Source organism: Mastigoproctus giganteus, chromosome 14 (assembly GCF_048544385.1).
Source record: "Mastigoproctus giganteus isolate SK-2022 chromosome 14, ASM4854438v1, whole genome shotgun sequence".
NCBI lineage: Eukaryota > Metazoa > Arthropoda > Arachnida > Uropygi > Thelyphonidae > Mastigoproctus > Mastigoproctus giganteus.
The window spans coordinates 123,748,229-123,762,939 of record NC_143588.1 but is presented as its reverse complement, the minus strand read 5'-3'; the positions used below and the strand labels follow the sequence as shown (position 1 = coordinate 123,762,939).

Below are 14,711 nucleotides of genomic sequence, written 5' to 3'. Positions count from 1 at the left end.
GCACCTGCGAGGCAATCTAATTGATTGTGTATAAGGCCTTGAATGGTTTTGGCAAGCTGAATGCTGATGGGATTCTTTCTCTTGCTCAGATTCAACAGCTGAGAGGGGCATAAATTCAAATTATGGATAGACAGTTGCAGAATAGATGTGCAGAAATTTTCCTTTATCCAGCGAGTGGATGATTGCTGGAACAAACTTCCATGTGTTGTTACTGTTGTTGTTGTGGAAGGTGAGGGCTTAAGTAAATTCAAGGCTTAACTAGATAAACCTCTGGAGAATGGATAGGTGAAATGGGAAGGGTCCCCCACCCACTGGATGATGCTATTTAAGCTTTCTTTTGGTATCATATACCCCTACTAATGCTAAGACCATAACACCATATTTCTTGCCTTTAAATCTACATTTAGTTCAAATTACACAACTTGATAGCTTAAATAGATTCAAGTAGTTGATAGCTTAAATAGATTCAAGGCAGAACTAAACACACATTTGGCATGAGTGGATGGGTGAAATGAGAAGGGTTTTTTTTTTTTTGGATGATGCTATATAAGCTTGCTTTCTCGCATCATATGCCTTTACTCATGCACTAATGCTAAATTCCTTGCCTTTACTTGAACTTAAACTACTTGATCCCTTCGAAATTCTTTTACCTAGGAGACAGACTACTTCATTTCGTCAGTAATAACATTACAATCTATAATATGGTGGATGTAGGAATCCAATAAAGATTTTCTCTCAGCCTTGCTTTTTGCTGCTATTCATTCAGACCACTTCTGAAATTATTTAAATGCATTCTGTGGTTATGATACATTTTTTTGTTATATTAGTAAATCCGAAGGAATTGAGTTCTCACTTATTTTTACTCTGAGTCAAATGATGCAGTTTCGGCTGGTACTCATCATCCCTAGTACTGGCCTTTTCAGGTAGAGTACTGACTCCTACAAAGAACGTCGATTTCCTAGGAGCAATCCTCGATCTGAACCTGACTTCCAAATAACATGTTCTAATTTCAACACTCTAAAGTTTAAGTGCTTTCTGGAAGTACTAAAATAGATGTGCGTGTAATACTCACAACAAAAAAAAATCATCAGGAAATACGTCTCAACCTAATTGTGTAGCATGAAGGTTTAGAGGTGCTCTCTAAACACATAGAAGTTTGGTCTGCTGCTCCCCAGCATACTAAATAGACTATGAGGCTTGAATTCTAAGTGACAATGTGGGCTAATGGGATTTGGTCACACCACACCTACACCACATCTAAGGCTGCACTCTGTTCCAACCTTGGGTATAAGCTCACAGTTCAAAGACCCTGTGTGTGCTGAATAAATGAAGGAACAGGAGGGAGGGAGGGAGACAGAGAGAGAGAGAGAGAGAGAGAGAGAGAGAGATTGAGATTGTTTCTGTAGGGATGGATACATTTAAACAGAAAGAGAGCAAGAATATTTGCTGATGCTATTGAGGCAATGTTAAGTGGGTAGGAAAACTGCTAGCTTGGGGAGATAAGCAGTGCAGAACTGGAATTTGGGGATACCAATTATTACCAACTTCCTCCTTTCTTTCCGGCGCCTCCGTAGCCAGGTGAGCAGGAGCAGCAGTGCGTAGCGCACACTTCTTGATTACAACGGGGTTTGAGCCCGTGACCACCAAATAAGGAGGATGCAGAAAGGTCAGGGAATAACAACCACATATCCCCGGAGCAATATGGCCTTAGATGCTAATGCTCATAAAAACCAAATAACAAACAAACAACAACCCTTGTTCCCACGAAGTGAGGAAGGGTAATGCTGTTAGTTTAGAAACAATAAAATCTAAGGAGGTGCATCTAATTGACATTGGCAGAGTCAGTGTGGTGTGACATAAGTGCTGGGAAAGGGAAAATGAGAGTAAGTGTGCGTTGCATTAGCAAAGGCACATGATGCAAGAAAGCAAGCTTATATAGCCGGGGAAAAAAAAAAAAAAAAAAAAAATCTAATTTCACCCATCCACTCGCTCCAAATGTTTGTCTACTTCTGCCTTGAATCAATTTAAGGTATCAACTTCTACGACAGATGGAAGTTTGTTCCAACAATCAACCACCTGCTGGCTAAAGGCAAACTTCCGCACATCTATCCTACAACTGGCTTTCCTCAATTTGAATTTATGCCCTCTCAGGCGATTATTCTGAGCAAGAGGAAGAATCCCATCAGCATTGAGCATGCTCAAACCATTCAAGGCTTTATTCACCTCAATCAGATCACCTCGCAAGTGCCTAATCTCCAGACATTGTAATTTACAAAACTTAAGCCTTTCTTCGTAAGAGCAATTTATATGTATCCCATGCATTTTTCTTCTCTGCCACATGTCTAATTAGTTCATCTGACATCCATTTCGACTTAAATCTTCCGCAACATTTCTTAGTTGGTATGGAAAGCCCAGTAGCTTGCAAAATCAATTCTTTGAATGCTTCCCATTTTGAATTTGCTGTTGGTAACATCATTAGTTGGTCCCACTGTATAGAATATAAATACTGTCTCAGACGACTGTAGTTGCCTGTACGAAAGCAAAAACCCTTCCCTTTAGCCTTGATGGTAGTTACCTCTTTGAGTAAATCCCACTTTAGCACACTGTGATCACTGTCACCTAGTGGTTCCTTTATCTGCAGATTCTTAATGCATGAAGAATCGCTACTGATAATCAGATCAAGAGTGTTACATGCTTCTGAAGAAAACAATCATCCAATAAATCCACAAAAGCCTTGCTAGTGTATAAGTGACCAACCCATAAATTCCAGTCAATCGCTGGGAAATTAAAATCATCCATTATCAGATATTCTGATTTACTGGCCCACTTTATGTCTCTGCTCAATTGCTCATTATACTCATCAGCTTCATTAGGCCTAAAACACACACCTATTCTCATTTTTCCTTTCGCAGTGCTTATGTCACACCAAACAGACTCAACATTGCATTGTCCACCAACATCAATTGGGTGCACTTTTTTAAATTTTGTGTGTTTCTTAACTAACAGCATAACCCCTCCTCCCTTCCTGTCCTGTCTATCCTTCCTATACACATTGTACTCCTCAAATTCCAATTCTGCACTGCTTACATCTGTGTGACCCCACGTCTCTGATATCCAAACGATATCTGCCTTTAATGGTTTATAGTAGTAGTAGCAGCGGCATGTGATGCAAGAAAGCAAGTGTAGGAGCTTATGCAGCATCAGCCAAAAAAAAAAAAAAAAAAAATAATAATCACACCACTCCCCCCAAACGCCTGTCCGATTCCTCCCCAAACCTATTTAACCTATCAACCTCCACAACAACAGATGGAAGCTTGTTCCAGCAATCAACCACCCACCGGCCAAAGGCAAATCTCCGCATATCCATTCCACATCCGTCCCTTCCCAATCTGAATCTATGCCCCCTTAGGTTCGTAATCTGAACAAGTGGAAGGATCCCATCAGTTGATGGACTGGGCTTAAATTTTGCAAGGCAGTAAACAGAACTTCACTTATGTAAGTAAACAAAGGTTGTTTCATCGATCTCTCAAATTGTAAGGCTAGTGTTATAAGCTGCTTCAGCCTTTACTATAATTGAGCAGCACCTCCAAAAAAAAAGGATAAGAAGGAAATGAAGGGCCACATTATTTATTCATGATATTCCTTTTCCCCAGACAACTGTGTGTGCTGATGCTCATTACTGAGACAATGTATAACAAAAGCTTTACAATTTGAGAGATCTCTCATCATCCATTGCAATACCACCACTTTTCTTATTAGAGGCTTGAAATGGTGAAAGCCATGTTACTTTAGAACTCTGGCAACCCTCTCCTCTTACAAGTAATGTATTTTGATGTCATTATGGGCATCATGATGAGATCCAGTATCCCTTACATTTTGAAAAAAAAAAAAAAAGCTCTAAAATAATTTTAACAGGCCAGACCAAAACCTATTGGGAACTCTGAAGGAGGCATCCAGATCAGCTGTTGTATAACCTCACTGCCTCTTCTTTTCCAGTTAATAACCGGAGAGAGAGAGAGAGAGAGAGAGAGAGAGAGAGAGAGAGAGAGAGAGAATAGCATGCACAAAAGAGCACTGTTGAGGCCAGGTTATGCCAAGGAGCTGGGAATATTCTTGCTATCTGCGAAGTGTAAGCGAAAGTTTCCAAACTGGGGCAATAAAATTAATTTAGGCTTACTTACATTAGTTACGTGCCGGAATTATTCCCTTCAGAGTATTCCACTCCAGAGTTTATACATTTATATATATATATATATATATATATAAAACAGTGAGCTTCTCCCACCTTTTTGAAGTATCTTATGGAACTCATGTTTCATGAGGCTTTACCAACACTTCCTGAAATTCATCTTACATCTCTGTGATATTTATAAATCTTCATCTTTTTAAATGGATTTTCAGTTTGGGGAACAGGAAGAAGTAATGGGGCCAATTCAGAAGGGTGTGGGACCATCGTCATTTTGTTCTTGGCTAAAAACTGCTGAACGGACAGAGCCGCCTTCAGTGGAGGGGGGTGCAAAGAAAATATGGTTAACTTTACACTCAGTCCTGTCTGATTTCTTACAAAAATGCTCCCTTGTTCATCTTTGAGGACACCCAGTTTTCTAGAAGAGATCACATATTTCTAGAAGTAATTACCCTGACTTTTAACCTCTCTTAGCATAAGCACATCACAAATACTGCAACTTCTGCATCCAAAACATGAGGTTTTCTTTTTTGTTTTGGGCATTACTTTCCTTTGCCCCAACTAAAGGCTTTCTGAATGAAATACTATTTGGAAAATGTGATTATTTGGAAAGAAGTTTGAGGTAATAACGTTAACTTTTTGAGAACTGTGCTCTAAAGGATCTACCATTTGGAGCTTGCTTATGAGTTACCATTTGTTTAAAATGATCATCTGATAGTAGTAAGTTAGAAGAAACAAATTTGAGAAAGTAAACTGCTACAGTAGAAAAAAACATGCAATAAACATCACCTAGCCTATGTCAATTTCTCAATGCTGTCTCATTTTAATATGAATAGTGGTTTAGATTAACATCTGTGAAATAATATTATTTTATTCAAATGAGATTTTAAGTTGAAGATTTAAGTTTCCAACTGAAAATGAAATTACCTCAAAACTTGTCTTTCCCAGTTCCCAATGCATTTTTGTAAATACTTCTACATCATTCCTATCCATTAAACAATCCTGATATACTCTTTGGCATTCATGGAACCAAAGGCTTACCAAGTCAAAGTGTGTTTTTGCATATTCAGAAGCAGATAATAAAACTCGCTTAAAGACAGAACTGTCTTGACTAGCACTTCAAGCTCATCACATTTATTAACTATACTCCTAACATTGGTGTACATACAAGTATACATGCACCTGTTCCTACTCCTAGCCACCCTAACACAGCCCATGCAATATGGGCTGTGTCCCACTTGTTCCACTATGACTCCCAGCAGTCTTGGAAATCTCCATTACCTTGCTTTCCAGGCTGCTGCTCATTCTAATAGAAGCAATGCAAGAATCACTTTTGCCTCTGCTGCCACTGTTAACCTTTTAGTCTGTGTATCCCCCCCCATGTTAGCAGTTTTTAGACCAACCTAACACTGCCTCGATAGCATCCGCAAATATTCTTGCACCCTTTCTATTAAATTGTATCCCATCCCTGTAGAAGCAGTCTCCTGTTAACAAGCACAGTCCAGGCTGAGAAAAATTCTACCCCTTGATCCTTGCACAATCTCATAGGTGTTATAGGCCTAATGAATCTGATGACTATAATGAGCAATTATGCAGAGAAATAGAGTGGGCCAGTAAATCGGAATGTCTTAAAATGGGGGAATTTAACTTTCCAGATATTGACTGGAACTAGCAAGACTTTTGTGTGGATTTATTGGATGACTATTTTCTATAGCAACATGTCCAAGAGGCAACCAGAGAGAGAGTAATACTCTTGATCTGAATATCAGCACTGAGTCTTCATGCATTAAGAATCTGAAGATAAAGGAACCACTAGGTGGCAGTGATCAGTGTACTGATGTGGGATTTACTTAAAGAAGTAACTACCATCAGGGATAAGGGGAAGGGTTTTTGCTTTCTTAAAGGTGACTACAGTGGTCTCAGTGGGTTTTAAATTGTACACAGTGGAATCAACTGATGATATTACCAACTGTGATTTCTAAATGGGAAGCCTTCAGGGACTTAATTTTGGAGAGTACTAGGGATTTCCTACCATCTAAACAAATACTGTTCAAGGTTTAGGCCTAAATGGACATCAGTTGAACTAATGCGGCTCGTGGCAGAGAAATAAAACGCATTGGACGCATATAAATTATCAGGCAACATAAAAGCCTATGGCAGATATAAGCTAATCTGTAATCAAGTCACAAAGGAAGTTAGGCATGCGAAGGTAGATTACGAGAAATCTTTGGCAAAAGATGCAAAGAAAACAGCAAAGACTCCTTTACTTACATAAACTTTAAAAGCAATCGGATAAATCAGATTGGTCCAATTTATATAAATGGTTTCACTGTAGATGATTATTCTCAGATAACTGCCAAAGTAAATAAATATTTTGCATCTGCATTCAGACATGAGGGGTTACTCAAGGAGGTGAGGGCCAGATGTCTATCAAACTCAAACAGGGAGCTAAGTGAATTTGTAGTAAATGAGAGCAAAGTGGAGGAGAAATTGTTGAAGTTAAACATAAGGAAGGCACCTGTGGTGGATGGGATCTATCCAGTGATATTAAAGGAGGCAGCAAAGGAAGTAAGCAAACCCTTAACCATAATTATGAAAGCTTCCTTGGACTCGGGGAGGTCCCCATGCACTGGGGATGTGCAAATGTGTCTCCAATTCACTAAGGGGATCAAAGGTAGTAGTAGTAGTGGCATGTGATGCAAGAAAGCTAGTGTTATAAGCTTATGCAGCATCAGCCAAAAAAAAAAAAAAATATCACACCATTCCCTCCAAATGCCTGTCCAGTTCCTCCTTAAATTTATTCAACCTATCAACTTCCACAACGACAGATGGAAGTTTGTTCCAGCAATTAACCACCCGCTGGCTAAAGGCAAATTTCCGCACATCTATTCTACATCTGTCTTTTCTTAATTTGAATTTATGCCCCCTTAGGTTCGTAATCTGAACAGGTGGAAGGATCCCATCAGAATTCAGCGTGCTCAATCCATTCAAGGCCTTATATACCTCAATCAGATCACCGCGCAGGTGCCTAGTCTCCAGCCACTGCAATTTGCAGAACTTAAGCCTCCCTTGGTAAGAGGATCCCTTCATTCCCCTCACCAACCTTGTTGCCCTTCTCTGTACACACTCAAGCAAATCTACATCCTAACTAAAATGAGGCCTCCAGACCTGTACGCAGTACTCAAGTCGTGGCCTGACCATTGCCTTATACAGAGGGATAATCACCTCCTTTTCCCTGCTAGCAAACTTCCTATATATCATTGACAAAACCCCATGACCTGCCCTGGCAGCCTGTCTGCATTGCTCAGAGAACTTCATATCTGCCTGCACAATTACTCCCAGGCCTTTTTCATTTTCTACCACCTTAAGTGTAGTACCACACAGTTGGTACGTTTCTCTGGGGTTACTTCTACCCATATGCAGTACTTTGCATTTGTCAAGGTTAAACTTCAGTTGCCACTTCTTAGCCCATCTGCCCAAATTATCTAGATCCTGTTGCAGTAGCACACTGCCATTACTGTCATTAACAACCCTGCCAACATTTGTATCATCTGCAAACTTCAACATTAAGCCTGATATATCTTCATCAATATCATTAATAAATATACAAAACAACAGTGGACCTAACACCGAACCCTGTGGGACTCCACTAATAACATTAGTCCAAGAAGAGCAGCATCCATTGATTACCACCCTCTGTCGTCTCGCACTTAACCATCCTTTTATCCATTGTAGCAACTTACCCTTAATACCATTCTGCTCCAATTTGTACAATAGTCTTCCATGCGCAACAGTGTCAAAAGCTTTCGTGAAATTCAAATATATGATATCAAAATTATTTTTTGCATCCAGTTCCTTTGTAACCACATCAGAATATCCTATCAAATTTTTCAGACAAGACTTTCCCTTAACAAACCCATGCTGTGTCTGAATTATTGCTGCAGTCCTGTCTAGATGATCCTGCAATGCATCTTTAACCAGTGACTCCATTATTTTACCCGGAAGAGAAGTTAAACTAACTGGCATGTAATTACTCGTGTCACCCTTCGATTCTCCTTTGTGAATTGGGGATACATTTGCATATCTCCAGTCTGTGGGAACCTCCCCTGAGTCGAAGGATCTCTCATAATTATGGCTAAGGGTTTGCTTAGTTTCTTTACCGCCTCCTTTAATATAACCGGATAGATCCCATCCACACCAGGTGCTTTTCTTACATTTCAGTTTATCTTCCACTTTGCTCTCAGTTATTACAAGATCATTAAGAACCCTGCTACAATTTGATAACCTTCTGCCATTTTCAAACCTTAATAATTCCTCAAATAATTCCTCAAAATACTCATTCAGTTTGTTTGCTATCTGAGCAGGATCATCAACAGTCGAACCATCAATGTCAAGTGGACCAATCAGATTCATCCCCTTCCTTTTAGAGTTTATATAAGTAAAGAAATCCTTGCTGTTTTTCTTAGCATCTTTTGCCAAGGATTTCTCGTAATCTGCCTTCGCCTGACGAACCTCCTTTGTGACCTGATTACAGATTAACTTATATCTGCCATAGGCTTCTGAGTTGCTTGATAATTTATATGCACCCCATGCATTTTTCTTCTCTGTTACGAGTCTCATTAGTTCATTTGACAACCATTTAGGCCTAAACCTTGAACAATATTTCTTAATAGGTATGAAACTTTTAGTAGCTTCCACGATTAATTCCTTGAATGCTTCCCACTTAGAATTTACTGTTGGTAACATCGTCAGTTGATCCCACTGTACAGAATTTAAAAACTGTCGGAGACCACTGTACTCGCCTTTACGGAAGCAAAAGGTGACATGGGTAATTACAGATCTGTTAGTCTAACTACTGTTCCCGGGAAAATAGTGGAGTAACTGGTTAAGGAAGTGATGCAGGATCACCTAGACAAGACTGCAGTTACAGTTCAGAAACAGCATGGTTTTGTTAACGGGAAGTCTTGTCTGACTATGATGTGGTGACAAAAAGAATTGGATGCAAAGAATAATTTTGATATCATATACTTGGATTTTAGGAAAGCTTTTGATACTGTGGCACATGGAAGTCTACTGTACAGGAGAAGTATGGCATTAAGGGAAAGTTGCTACATTGGATAAAAAGATGGTTGAGCGGAGAAAACAGGGAGTGGTTATCAATGGACACTGCTCCTTATGGACTAATGCTATTAGTGGAGTCCCCCAGGGTTCGGTGTTGGGCCCATTGTTGTTTTTGGTATTTATCAATTATACTGATGAAGGCATACAGTGTTAATGTCTAAGTCTGCAGACAATACAAAGGTTGGGAAGGTTGTTAATGACAGTACGCTATTGCAACAGGATCTGGAAAAGTTGAGCAAATGGGCTGAGAGGTGGCAACTGAAGTTTAACACTGACAAATGAAAGTACTCATATGGGTAGCAGTAACCCCAGAATATTGCATCAATTGGGCAGTACTACACTCAGGGTAGTGGAGAATGAAATGGAGCTGGTGGGGGAATGATTGTGCAATCAGATGAAGTTTTCTGAGCAGTGCAAAAAGGCTGCAAGAGTAGCTAATGGTGTGTTGTCAATGATATACAAGAATTTAGCTAGCCGAGATTAGGCGGGATAAGGGGTGATTGTCACCTTGTATAAGGCAGTGGTCAGGCCACACCTTGAGTACTGTATACAGGTCTGCAGGCCTCATTTTGGGAAAGATGTGGAGCTGCTGGAATGAGTACAGAGAAGGCCACCAAGATTGGTGAGTGGAACAAAGGTTGGTGTTACCAAGAAAGGCTTAAGTTCTGCAAATTGCAGCTTCTGGCCACTGGCGAGTTAATTTAATTGACATGTTAATCCCATTAGCAAACTCAGTGCTAATGGGATTCTTCCTCTTGCTCAGATTACTTACCTGAGGGGTGCATAAATTCAAACCAAGGAAAGACAATTATAGAATAGATGTGAGGAAATTTGTCTTTAGCCAGCGGGTGATTGATATTTGGAAAAAAACTTCCATTTGTTGTAGTGGAAGTCAGCAACTTAAATAAGTTCAAGGCAGAACTAGAGAAACATTTGGAGTGAATGGATTGGTGATATGAGAATGGCTTTTTTTTTTTTTTTTTTTTCATCTGTGCTCATTCAAACATGATCTTGTTTGAAATATGAAGGGAGGGTTGCCAGAAAAACACCTTTGTACATAGTTTTTCTGCTCAGAGCACCAGAAGTTACATAGTTTCAATAAGTATTTCCCAAATGTGACTCTTGATATACTCAACTTGCTGAACAACCTTGATTAATGGTTGACTGACAAGTCCTTTCTAGAGGACACCTTGGGTTTTTTCCTTCATGAAAAGGGCAGTTGTGTCAATACTGGTCCTAGCTGATACAATTTTATTTCATGTTTAATTGTATTTTATTTTTATTACTATTATTTTTTATTCATTTCATTGGGTTTTTTTGGTAAATAAATGAAACTGGATGCCTTCTGACTATATTGTGGAAACGACGGTGGTGTATGTAGCTTAATTTTTGCATTTCTGTATTGATCAACTGTATTAACAATTTATAATAAAATTCCTCTGGTCATTCATGTACAGAATTGTGGTTGTAACTAATTTATTAAGTTAATAAAGAAACTTATTATCTACTGGTTAGGCAAGTTGATAACTTGGGAAAATTCAAAAGTCAGCTGACTGGTTTTAAGCCTCCCACGCTGTAAATATGTTTATTTTCGTTATGTCGAATGTGATTAGTGGATTTTTTATTTTTTTTAAATTTTTATTTTTATAGTGCAGAAAAGCCTACAGCATCCTTGCATATAGCAAATATTAATACTCAAGAGTAGCACAACCATTAAGATTTCAGTTATTTCAAAATCAGCTTTTCAGAAGTGCTTCTAAGGGTGGGAAAATCACTGAGCTAAGTGCATCACCTCAGAAAGACACTATTTTGAAATGTTTTTCGCTACCCTATAAATATGCTTACTGTCATTATATCATAGCCAGACTTTCCGAAGAGGCTTCCATATTCATGTGGAAATAGTTATTAAGACTACTACATATAAATAAGCAGAAAGATGAACAGTTTCATTCTTGATATATATATTTTATTTAACTTACCTTAAAGATGAATGATCAGGAGGCAATGAAGGACATTTATCAATACTTCCTTCAATGTAAGCAATTACTCCTTCAGCCTTACTACTAGGATCCTCTTGAGGTGGAACAAGAGCAGAAATACGACGAAGTAGATTTTCTAGCTAAGAGGCAAAATTTTAAAGGAACATAAATATTTTGAAAATCACTATGGGCAATCATTAAAGAGAACTGTATTTAGTTAAGTGAAGAGAAAAGAGTACAGTCAGTCCTCGTATAACACGTGTTTACACTACACGAATTCGATCATACATGATTTATAAATAGGGGAACGATATCTTATATAACACGAACCGAATTCGCTTATGCACGAATTCGGCTTTGTGTTTACAAGAAATGGCAGTCGAACGCAGAATCACCCCAACCGAACGCAACACGATAGGAATGAAGAGAAGATTCTGAAAATGTATTTATGTTTTTTATATCAGTGAAGGAGAAACATTTCACCATAATAACGTAAAAACCAACACAATTCCAGCTATCGGTATAATGGCAAATGCAATTAGATCGAGTTTACTATCAGTTTATAACAGATTCCATTAGCAGAAACGCAACTGGAAATTGTTTTTATTGTTTTATGGTAGTAACCCCTAGAAATGTGCTTTAGTAAAATGTGAGGTGTTAATAGTGTATCTCTGCCTTTACGGTGTTGTTTATTCAGTTGCTACATGCGCACAGCTTTGTTTATGTGTATCTATTCATCTCCTCATTTTGTGATTGTGCTTTATTCCCTAAAAATGAGTAAAATACTAAAAAGGTGTGAAAAGTAAGCGTCCTGGTGAAGGCACTGCAGTTTCAGAGAGAAAAAGAAAAGCAATATCGATAAACAGAGGCGGACTGGATCAAAAATTCTTACTCTGGAAAATTTGTAATGGCCTCACACTAGCGTTTATGGCCAAAATCACACCGGCTTCTGGCCCACCGGGGTTTCCCCGGTAAGGCTAATGGCCAGTCCGCCTCTGTCAATAGAGAAAAAATATGAAATTGTGAAAAGCTTTGAGCGAAATGAAAGACCATGTGATATTGCACGTGATACAGACCTAAATGAGGCAACGCCGAGAATTACAAAGAATGCAGAGAAAATAACAACTTTCATAGCAGGAACAACTCAAAGTGTAATTAAAATCCAATAGATTAAGACACAAAGAATTGGAAGAGATGGAACCTGTCATCTGTTTGGATAGAAAATCAAGCAAAAAACAAGTTTGCTTACGATAGAAGTAAAAGCATTAGCAATATTTTATTACGTAACAGTCGTAATAAAATGCGTAAGTATTTTATTATGATTATTTATTGTGTTTGGTAATGTTTTGGTTAAAAATGTGTGCTCAATCTTGGGTGGTCGGCACCTAACCCCATTTTTCCCATAGGGCCTGTTGTTTATATTGCACGATTTTGCATTGCACGAGGGTTTCTAGGAACGTAACTATCGTGCTATACGTGGACTGATTGTATGAATATGAGTATGAATCTGATTAATATAAAACTATATATTTTGACAAAGTTATTCATGAGCTGGATTTAGGGAATAATTTCGACATAATTTATTTGAATTTTATCAAAGCATTTCACTCAGACCCTCATGAGAGGTTGCTTGAACAGGTTGGGATTACTGGTCAGATTCTAAGATGGATTGCTGGGCGGCTGCAGGGAGAAGATACCTCCAGTCCATGGGGACCTCTCCTGAGTCCAAGGAAGTTCTCATAATTATGGCTAAGGGTTTGCTTACTTACTCTGCTGCCTCTTTTAATATAACTGGACAGATCCCATCCACCCCAGGTGCCTTCCTTGTGTTTAACCTCAACAATTTCTCCTCCACTTTGCTCACAGTTATTACAAAATCACATAGCTCCCTGTTAGCGTTTGATGAACTTCTGGCACTCCCCTCATTGAATAACTCCTCATGTGTGAAGGTAGATGCAAAATACTCATTCAGTTTATCAGCTACCTGAGCATGATCATCAATAGTCAACCCATCTATGTTATGAAGGCCAATCTGATTCATCACTTTCCTTCTAGAGTTTACATAAGTAAAGAACTCCTTGCTGTTTTTCCTTTCCATCATTTGCCAAAGATTTCTCATAATCTGCCTTCGCCTGCCTAACCTCCTTTGTGACTTGATTACAGACTAGTTTATACCAGACATAGGCTTCTTTATCACCTGATACTTTATATGCATCCCATACATTCTTCTTCTCTGCCAGTAGCCTCATTAATTCATTTGACATCCATTTAGGCCTAAACCTTGAACAGCTTTTAATATAACTGGACAGATCCCATCCACCCCAGGTGCCTTCCTTGTGTTTAACCTCAACAATTTCTCCTCCACTTTGCTCACAGTTATTACAAAATCACATAGCTCCCTGTTAGCGTTTGATGAACTTCTGGCACTCCCCTCATTGAATAACTCCTCATGTGTGAAGGTAGATGCAAAATACTCATTCAGTTTATCAGCTACCTGAGCATGATCATCAATAGTCAACCCATCTATGTTATGAAGGCCAATCTGATTCATCACTTTCCTTCTAGAGTTTACATAAGTAAAGAACTCCTTGCTGTTTTTCCTTTCCATCATTTGCCAAAGATTTCTCATAATCTGCCTTCGCCTGCCTAACCTCCTTTGTGACTTGATTACAGACTAGTTTATACCAGACATAGGCTTCTTTATCACCTGATACTTTATATGCATCCCATACATTCTTCTTCTCTGCCAGTAGCCTCATTAATTCATCTGACATCCATTTAGGCCTAAACCTTGAACAGCATTTCTTAATTGGAATGAAAAGCCTAGAAGCCTCCAAAATTAAGTTCCTGAAGGCTTCCCATTTAGAAAACCTTTACAAAAGAAAAAGCCCGTTCCTTTAGCCTTGATATACATCATTGAATACATTGAATACTTGATATACATCATTAAATAATTCCCACATCAATACACTGTGATCACTGTCGCCCAGTGGTTCCTTTATTTGTAGATTCTTAATGCATTAAGAATCGCTACTGATAATCGGATCAAGAATATTACTACCTGTGGTTGCCCCTTGAACATGTTGCTGCAGAACCCCAGGGGCTCCCATCTGGTGAGTATGGGCTTGGCACACCCAGGGTCTTCAGCTGGATATCATCATTCTTCTCTTTCTTGGTGATTCCCTTCTACTTCTCTCTCTCTATCTCACGGTAATTCAGGTTTTTTTTTTTTTTTTGGCTTGTGCAGCATAAGCCTCAGGCTTCCTTGCACCATACAGATAATAATAATAGTAAAACAGTCATCCAATAAATCCAGAAGAGTCTTGCTGGTGTTCGAGTGACCAAACCACAAGTTCCAGTCAATATCTGGAAAGTTAAAATCTCCCATTATAAGACATTCTGATTTACTGGCCCACTCTATTTCT

General features: G+C 38.8%; 1 protein-coding gene across 1 annotated transcript in view; it reads right to left on the bottom strand.

Annotated features, from left to right (window-relative positions):
* LOC150075707 (calcineurin-binding protein cabin-1-like) overlaps positions 1 to 14,711 on the bottom strand; it is a 1,104,404-nt gene that overhangs the window by 448,203 nt on the left and 641,490 nt on the right. The window contains exon 29 of the mRNA XM_090388624.1: positions 11,287 to 11,426. Within this exon, the coding sequence (XP_090244750.1) occupies positions 11,287 to 11,426 (140 nt within the window). The remainder of the gene's footprint in view (positions 1 to 11,286; positions 11,427 to 14,711) is intronic.